This window comes from Mandrillus leucophaeus, unplaced genomic scaffold, assembly GCF_000951045.1.
Source record: "Mandrillus leucophaeus isolate KB7577 unplaced genomic scaffold, Mleu.le_1.0 Scaffold114, whole genome shotgun sequence".
NCBI classification, from domain to species: Eukaryota; Metazoa; Chordata; class Mammalia; order Primates; family Cercopithecidae; genus Mandrillus; species Mandrillus leucophaeus.
This window is the reverse complement of record NW_012099654.1, coordinates 2394342-2404119: the sequence shown is the minus strand read 5'-3', so window position 1 is coordinate 2404119 and position 9778 is coordinate 2394342. Positions and strand designations below refer to the sequence as shown.

At 41.1% G+C, this 9778-nt stretch overlaps 1 protein-coding gene across 2 annotated transcripts in view; it reads left to right on the top strand.

Moving 5' to 3' along the window:
- Positions 1-9778, top strand: part of SV2C (synaptic vesicle glycoprotein 2C) — a 296496-nt gene that overhangs the window by 103879 nt on the left and 182839 nt on the right. For both annotated transcript variants that reach the window (XM_011996436.1, XM_011996431.1), the window contains exon 3: positions 5557-5737. In XM_011996436.1, the coding sequence (XP_011851826.1) occupies positions 5557-5737 (181 nt within the window). The remainder of the gene's footprint in view (positions 1-5556; positions 5738-9778) is intronic.

Genomic DNA, 9778 nt, shown 5'->3' with positions numbered 1-9778 from the left:
TATCCTAAGCCATCTCTCTCAAGTTCAAAGTTCCACAGATCCCTAGAGCAGGGCACAATGCCACCAGTCTCTTTGCTAAAGCATAGCAAGAGTGACCCTTGCTCCAGCTCCCAGTAAATTCCTCATTTCCTGAGACCTTCTCAGCCTGGAATTCACTGTCCTTATTGAAATCAGAATTTTGTTCACAACCATTTTAAAAGCCTCTAGGAAGCTCCAAACTACCCCTCATCTTCCCATCTTCTTCTGAGCCCTCCAAACTGTTCAAACCTCTGCCCATTACCCAGTTCCAACACTGCTTCCCATTTTTAGGTGTCCTTATAGCAATGCCCCACTTCTTGGTGCCAATTTTCTGTATTAGTCCATTCTCACACTGTCATAAAGAAATGCCTGAGAATAGGTAACTTATAAAGAAAAGAGGTTTCATTGGCTCATAGTTCTTCAGGCTGTACGGGAAGCATGGCTGGGGAAGTCCTCAGGAAACTTACAATCATGGTGGAAGGCAAAGGGGAAGCAGGCAGGTCTTCTATGTCTGGAACAGAAGGCGGAGAGAGAATAAGAAGCAGGCATGTCTTACATGTCTAGAACAGAAGGAAGAGAAAAAAGGGGAAGGTACTACACACTTTTAAACAACCAGATCTTGTGAGAACTCATTCACTATCACAAGAAAAGCAAAAGGGAAATCTACCCCCATGGTCTAATCACCTCCCAGGCCCCACCTCCAACACTGGGAATTACAATTTGACATGAGATTTGGGCAGGGACACAGACCCAAACCTTATCATCAATGAATTCGGAATACCAATACAGAATGGTTTTCATTGAAAATCAGTTTATAAATAAATGGTGCAAGGAATTCTAGAGTAATGTATTAGCCATGGGTAGCTGAAGTACTTAAAACAATTTTTAAAAACTGAGGGGCTAAAAGTTGGTATGAGAAAAACACTATATATCATTTCCTAAAGTTGTTCTGTTTTGTTTAAATATGGTTTAAAATGGTGTTGAGGGAAAAGACATGTCCCCTTAGGGATTGTCAGAAAGAATCAAAAGCAGCTTAGCAAGGAGACAGAAATGTAAATGTGATATTTATCAGGGGAAATGAGGGTATGATTAGATAAAATGGAACCAGCCTTCATGTCAGAAAATACCTTAATGAGGAAGCCATATTTGAGGCCTTTGTGTCGTCTTCTGAAAGACTAACAACCTGAACTGATCAGGAATGGCCTTCACCAGCACTATGATAGGAAGAGTAGGTTGAGTTTATTTCTTAGGTCAGGTTCAACCTGAAAGCCCAGCTGAATTAAAGTCTTCACTAAATTCATGAAAGGATACAAGAGTCACAGCCTGGCCTTTTTAAACATTGCTCTCCTGGAATTGAATGGAAAGTCAGCTTCTAGTTCTGTGGAAGGCAGGTCCCAGGGGAGGTGAGCAACTTCTAATTCCACAGCTCCTGCTTGCCCTTTTGAGAGCTCCAGCTCATCTAGCAGGTCTTGCCTGTTTCACATCTTTGGAATTAAAATACTCTGTAGCCTTCATCTCCTCCCCTCAAACATGGATTAAATAAATACAAACTTTATGTTAAAAATGTATTAGAAAGGTTGTCTGTTTTATTGGAAAGCATCCTCAGATTCTAAGGTGTGCACAGATCACTTGGGGGTCTTATTCAAATGCAGACTTTGAGTCAGTGGGTTTGGAGTAGAGTCTGAGAGTCTACATTTCCAGTAAGCTCCCCAGGGCAGGGGAGCAGGGACTGGTGTTACTGGTTCAGGGGTCATATTTTGAGAAGTGAGGATCTAAAAGACATGATTTCAAGTTCTGGCTTCTGACAATCTCAGTTTTCTCACTTGTAAAACGAGGGGCTTTGGATGAAGATACGTTTTAAGTCTGCCCTTCTGCAGCATCTCAAGGCGCAGAGAGCAGAGAAGGCTGGCGATTGTTTGATCTCTTCTTGATCTCTGCTCTGAGTTTTCAAGGACTCCCCGTTATAACACTGTGAAGGTAGAGAGGAAAAGTGAATGCAAACAGGGAAGGAAGTACAGTTTGTGTCTGACAATCCCAGAGTGGTTACAATTATTCACCTGATGCCTTTGCCAACATTTAAAGCTTTGTCTGGCTTTAATTAGATCACACGATCCACAAATGAATGTTCTAATTGTGCTGTGTTTGTCTCCAATAAGCTGTTGGGTAGGATTAATTCTTTCCACAGAATGCCCAACGGAACAGTTCACTTTTCAATACAAATTAAGTGTAGTCACAAAAGATTACTAGCTTTAGATCTTAAAAATATTGTTAAACAGTGCAAGTGAAGACACAGTTTGATATGACATTTTTTATACTAACCGTGTCAGTCATGGAGGAATTTAATACCATCTTGAAATATTTCTTATCCTTCAGATTCCCCTCTGTTGTTCTCTTGTTAGTGAAATCTTCCCAGAGGCCACGTGAGAATTAGTGGCCACCTCCTGCCCCTCTGCTCCCATTTACACTGCTGTTGGGGTGCACACCACATGGTTAGGCTTGGGCTCATTTAGTTTTGTATCCGTTTGTGTCCTCTGAATTACGAGCTCCTTAAGCCATCCTGACAGGGTAGGAAGAAAATTTGGATGACTTGGAGCACAGGTACATGAGTTTACACTTCTGCATTGTTTTGTTCTGATCCTATGATCCCAGGAGGCCATGGATGTTTCACTGCCTTCGTTTTTGATAAGCCACTTTCCCCAGACCGTAAATCCCGTACTCTCAGGGGTCTGAAAGTCCAAATGCCTTCAGGGAAAGGGTGGTAGGAGGAATGCAGAAAGCAGTGGATGGTGAGAGTCTAGGGCGCAGTAGGAATCTTGGTTAACCTGCCTTGCCCCGAGATCTCAGACGCACTTTCTTTAAACACAGCAGGGTTGCGCTCAAGCAGAAATTAACACCCAACTAAAGACCTTGCTTCACATCACCTGGTTTCCACTTTGCACATAGCAGGGGTTCCCAAGTTGAGCTTAGCGGGAAGAACAATGGCAATATTCAATATAATTAATAACAAGGATAGCCAGGGAATCAAAATAACATGTTTATAGCTCTAAGTGTTACCCTGTAGCATCAGGTTTTAACCCCTTAGTTGCTGGATCAAGGGAAAGTCCAGGACTTCCCAGTGGAAGGGCCAGGGCAGTTGAGCCTGGTGAAATAGAATATCAGTCCTGAGAAAGACCCCCAGGCTTTAGTCAGAGAAACATCTTTTCACAACCCTGGCTAGCCACTTACTCTCCGTGAGATCAAGTTGAATAATCTGTCTGAGCCTTAGTTTTCTCATCTGTAAAATGGCTTAATAATACTCACTTTGTGGGACTGTGGTGAGGACTAAGTGAACCAACATATGGAATGTTCCTGAAAGGCCTGACACAAGCAGATGCTCCCTCAGTGAAAGTAGTACCAGGCACTGTTGTTTACTATTATCATTAAAAGATAATAAGTGGTTATTGATTGAATGCAGACAGCTTGTCTCTCTGTTACTCATGCTTTCTGTAGTCAGATAATTCAGGTGGACCACAAGAGATCTTGGTTTGCTATTGCCATCAAGGTGGCTTACCCCAGGGCTCAGGGGCTGGGTGCGGGCAGTTCTGAAGGACATAAGGGGAAAGGGATGGGGGAGGCTTTGTTCCCTGGGCTGGAGCTATATGAAAGACTCCCAAGTCTTTAGATCACAGCATCCACAGGCCACTCCTGATCTATAAAAGCTCACTTTCTGATTTGTAGGCATTTTAAAAGACACAGATATTCTTATAAAGTTTCTTAGCTAGTGGTTATCTTCTGAGAGGCATGAGTGGCAAACTTGAGCCTCTTATGCTATAAATAAGAGATCTGCTACATAGGCATTTCCCTGGGTCAATCCCTCTGCTTTTGGAATCCCTCGCACTGCACTGATACATTCTCTAAATTGTCTCCAGGACACGCACTGGGTCTCATGATATGAGGAATCTCTATTGAGAAGGATGATCTGTCTATAGTCAGCACCACAGTACAGAGAAAAATATACCCTCCCCACGCAGGCAAAGGTTGACCACCCCATTCTCTTTAGTAACCCAGTCTAAATAAAGGCAGCTTTTATTTTGTCTTATTTTACAATTGCTCTCAACATTCAACATTCACTGTAGCTGAGTGTACTCAGCTATCTGCAAAACAGCATCCCTGCATTATTGATGTGAGGGTCATGAGAGCTTGCCAAGTGTTTTTTTTTCCATATTGCTTCTTTAACTGTGTGTTTACCAAACTAATTTGAGGGTACATGTTCAAATAGGATAGTTCCCAAACTAATCTAAAGCAATAAATAAACTAATTTTTTTTTACATTTTTGCTTAAATGCTACGGAGTATCTTGAATGTACCTTTTAAAATGATTCTTGGGTGAAGCATCAGAAAAAGTAGAAATGGATAAAAGATAAAGTAGCAGTTTTTTTAGTGCCACATCCAGATATAACAAACCTTCATGTGTTATTTATGCCATCTTTCCTAGACATTTTTCACCCTTGTAGAAACCCTCTTGAACTAACATTTGCCACGTGGAATATTATTTCATCCTGAGAAAGATTTCGGACAGGGCCTGTGGCAAGTCTGGTTTTCTATTTTTTTGTTGTTATTGTTTTGTTTTTCTTTTTACTCTTTTCTTTTTTTCTTTTTTCCTCAGATACAATATGACCACATGGTTTATTCAGGTGAAGAAATTCTTAATCATCATTGGCAAAAGTCTGTTTTTTTAGAAGAAAGTAAATTAGAAAATTCAAGTACATACTCACAATAACGCCAAGAGGAACATCTATCCAACTCTGGATTTTCCATTTGTTTCCCTTAGTGATCAAAGCCAACCATGATAAGTTTAATATTTCCCATCACACTAAAGCTCTTTTCCTTCTCTTTAACCTCCTGACTCCAAAAAAGAGTCTTCTCTTATGGGCAGAGTTAGAAACTATTTTAAAATTAACTCATATAATCTCTAAACTCACCTTTTCTAACTCCCATAAAAGCAAGGGCTTCTAGGATGGACCACAGAGAAAGAACCCATGGAATCCTCTAGAGGGGTCTTGAGAGTCTGTCATTGGCCCAGGTCATTGGCTACAGGCAGAGATTTGAAGCAGTCTGGAGGATCCACTGTGGCCTGGAAGCCCTTGACTTGGTCTCCCATCTTGGCCCTGCCATGGTGCTAGGCTGGGCATTTGGACAAAAGGTAACTTAACTGTGGGTCACATGCAAGGATGGTTCTGTATGGTGAGTTCTTATGCCTGCCTGCTCTGTACGCATCCCCACAAAAACGGGCTGAACGTGACCATTTGGTCTTTTTGTGCATGCGATGGTAAAGGAAATGACTTCTCATCAGCTCATGCAATTGGTCATGGCTGACAGTAGTCCACAGAGCTTACTTTTCAACTTGAAAACTGATTACTATGTCCTGAAGATTATATTTTTAAAGGAAATTTTCCCCATGCAAAATGCTGGAATGTATTTTGTTCCTTGTTCACTTGCTGTTACATGTGTCATTGACTCCCAATCTCTGATGTGTTTCTCTGTTTTCTGTGTGTTGCAGGCAGCATAGTGTACCTCGGGATGATGGTGGGGGCGTTCTTCTGGGGAGGACTGGCAGACAAAGTGGGAAGGAAACAGTCTCTTCTGATTTGCATGTCTGTCAACGGATTCTTTGCCTTCCTTTCTTCATTTGTCCAAGGTTATGGCTTCTTTCTCTTCTGTCGCTTACTTTCTGGATTCGGGTAAGGTTTTCTCCTTCATATTTTATAGTAATGTGTTTATTCTTCATAATTGAACACATTCTCCACTCTAGAGAACCTTATTAGGAGGAAATTATCCCTTCACACATCTCCCTCCACATCCTCATGTCAGCCCTGGAAGCCACAATGCTGGTTCTTAGAAATGTAATTATCAACCTTTAAATACGGGAGCGAAGGGAACACACACCTATGTTTTCATAGCTGATTATTACTTCTAGAAGATGGGTATTGTTTTAAATGGAATGCCATTTCTATGGTAGAACACATTCATACATATATGCTGCTTCTGAAAATGTAACGTAAGTAGGAAATAGCTCTTGTCCTACCTGTTATGAACTAATTAAAGGTTTGAACCGTTCAAGCATGCTCTTAAATTCAGGATTAGAGTGTCTCAAATAAATGCTGTTTTATTGATCTATGTTAACTTGGCATATTTAACTTGGTAGAAAGCCTCCTTGAGACATAATTTTTAGTAAGTTCCTGACTTCTGTCGAATTAACAGAAGTTGCACTATTACCCAAATGCAGTGGCATAGTGTAGCTGATGGTGAAGTCATTTTCTTTAAAGAGCTTAAAGCACTTATTACTATACTGAATGAATTCATAAGCACAGAAGAACCTAATAGTTCAATAAGGAGTATATGAGAAACTTTGCTTCAATAAGAAAGAAAATAGTAAAAATATAAAATTTTTGTAATGAATGGGTACTAGACTTAATGCCTGGGTGACAAAATAATCTGTATAACAAACCCCCACGACACAAGTTTACCTCTATAACAAACTTGCACATGTACCCCTGAACTTAAAAGTTAAAAAAAATATATAGATATACACACATACACACACACACACATATATATATAATTTTGATTCATAATTGAGAACTTAGAGACTTTTTTCAAGATACCTAACACAATGAATCTGTAGAAATAATATACAAATTTAAAAACTAAATGAAGAAAGTGAGGGCAATGGGGCTGGGTTATAAACTTTAAACAACCGTTGTGGTTGTTGATTATACACACCACAACCTACAAAGCAGAATACAGTTTTGTGAAAAGAGGTCAGAGGACTATAGCATGTCTTTCTTAATTATGTATAGTAGCATTTCCCATAGCTCCTCATATGCTACATTCTGCACGCAGTGAGCACTTAGCAGATACTTGAGTAACTTGCACACATTTTAGGAGCTTTCCTTAGAGTGAAGACAGTGCATTCCAGTAAACCAAGATGGCTGGAGAGTTTGGGAAAGTGTAAAATATTTTGTTCTTGGGGAAAAAAATGTTCAGAATCAGTCATTTGCTTTGTAGCAATGGAGAAAGGGGAGAGGAGGCTTCTTGTCCACAGGGGAGCCCCTTGGTGCTCAGTTTCTATGAGATTGGCTACATATGCTGCTAACTTGGAGATGGATTTTGGATCATGGACTCACAGGGTTTCAGCAGACCTAAATGTTGAATGATTGAATGATTGAATGAAATGAATGAATGAAGAACAGATGTTATTTGGGGCTGTTTGTTAAAGGACCTTCTCAGTGAATAGGTCCATAGGATAAGACATTCTTGCCACCGGGAGGGCCAAACTTCCTTCTCCCTTTTATTTTCTATGTAATACCACTAGCCTGTCAAGAGAAGACTAACAGCATAGGTGCTGAATTTTCCAGTCCTTTCAGTTTGCAATTTTTTGGGGGAAATTTAAGCAATATCCAAAGACCCAAAAGTACATGACTGTGGTCAAATTATTGTGGCAATTTTAATTGCCAATCTGGATTGTGACATGGTCATCCCAACAGGCTGTAGAGAAAAAGGTCCATTGTGGTGGCTGCAAAATACTCCAAACCAATGGACTGTCCAGAAGCAAATTCAAGGGCAACATAAAAGCAGAGACAACTTAGATGTATTCTTGATATCATCCTCATTCCTATTGCAGACAAATCATTTTTCAACCAGCAGTTCAGGACTGCTGGGGGCTGGGAATCAAGAAATTCAGGTGTGCCCTGCTCCTGCCCTTTATCATGGAGTCTTAGGAAAGTCACACAGGCTCTCCTGACTGCTTTTTCTTTTGTAAAAGAAGACATTAGGACTTTGCATTCTTACCTTGGAGTGTGAAGATCAAATGAGATGATGTATTGAAAGTACAAGGTAGAGAAGATAATGTAGGATAACGTTTAGAAACACTCACTCAGAGTTTGGCATTTCTTATCTCCTCTATTCCTCCTCCCATACATTTAGCTAAGCTGTACTATGCTGATTGCCTCAGTGTGACAGCAGGGGAGGAGGCAGAAAGAGACCCCTTTCTGGCTTTTAAATTTCAAGTCTGGCCCATGCAAGAAACAGAAAGGCCTAATCAGGGACAAAATATTTGGGAAAAAACATGGCAAGTAAAATCAAGCATAAATCAAGTTAATCTCTATAATAAATGGTGAGTACCTAGTCTGCGGGCAGTACTGAGGGGGAAGTCATATGAGCTTAGTTACCTTAGTCCAGGTGGCAAAACCTCTGCGGAGTTTTGTGGGATCCAGCAGCTGAGAGGACCTGAGAAATGAAGTTATTAAGGAGAATGAGGGAAGAAATCTGTATTGGTCAGCATTCTCCAAAGAGACAGAACCAATGGGAAAGAATGGATAGATTAGATGGATGGATGGATGGATGGATAGATAGATAGATAGATAGATAGATAGATAGATAGATAGATAGATAGATAGATATGAGAGAGGACTAATTAAGGCAATGACTCACACGATTATGGAGGCTGAGGAGTCCCATGGCAGGCCTTCTGCAAGCTGGAAATTCTAGGATGCCAGTAGCATGGCTCGGTACAAGTTTGAAGGCCTCAGAACCAGGGAAGCTGATAATATAGCTCTCATTCCAAGGCTGAAGGCCTGATAACTCAGGGGGCTGCTAGTGCAAGTCCCAGAGTCCAAAGGCCAGAGAACCTGGACATCTGTTGTCCCAGGACAGGAGAGGAAGGATGTTCCAGCTCCGAGAGAGAGAGCAAATCAGAATTTCCTCTACCTTTTTGTTCTCTCCAGGTTCACAACTGATGGGATGGTACCCACCCATACTGAGGGCAGAACTTCCCCACTCAGTTTACCAATTTGCATGCCAATCTCCTCCAGAAACACCCTCACAGACACACCCAGAAATAATGCTTTACTAGCTGCTATAGTTTGGATGTCTGACCTTTCCAAATCTCATGTTGAAATTTGATCCCCAGTGTTGAAGGTGGGGCCTGATGGGAGGTTTTTAGGTCATGGAGGTGAATCTATCATGATTAGATTAATGTGAATGAGTTATTGCTCTATTAGTTCCCACGAGAGTTGGTTGTTTAAAAATAAGCCTGGCACCCCCAGCCCTCTCTTTTGCTCGATCTCTGCACATGCCAGCTCCCCTTGCACTCTCCCCTGAGTGGAAGCATCCTGAGGCCCTCACCAGATGCCCAGTCTTCCAGCCAACAGAACCATAGCCAAATAAACCCCTTTTCTTTATAAATTGCCCCACCTCAGGTATTCCTTTATAGCAACAAAAATGGACTAAGACACCAGCTGTCTAGGTATCTGTGAATCCAGTCAAGTTAACACGTAAAATTGACCATTGCAATATTTTTCTTCTTCACCAAAGTTTATGGGCTATTTTACTTTTGTTTGCTTTGTGAAGTGCTACCTTCATGGCCCAGGGTTTTTCTCAACAGCTCTAGGGTTTATCTGGGTACTCTGTTTCTGAGTCTCTGAGGAATCTCATCAAAGTCTCTTTTTCTCCAATTCCATTCCAATTCAACTCAAAAAACATTGCAACACCTACTCTACCCACTGGAAGCATGCAAGATTTTTCATGGATATAGCTGAGCCCTCACCTCAAGTTGCTTACAGTCTGTACAGACAGGCAGCTCTTCTAGTCCCCATCTTCCAAGAATTAGAGCCTGAAAAGAGGTCACAAGGGGCTTGGGAATCTCACAGAGGAAGGAGAAAACAATAATAACATTGTGAATAAGAAAATTTCCATTTAAATGCTCTTCTTGTATTCAAAGG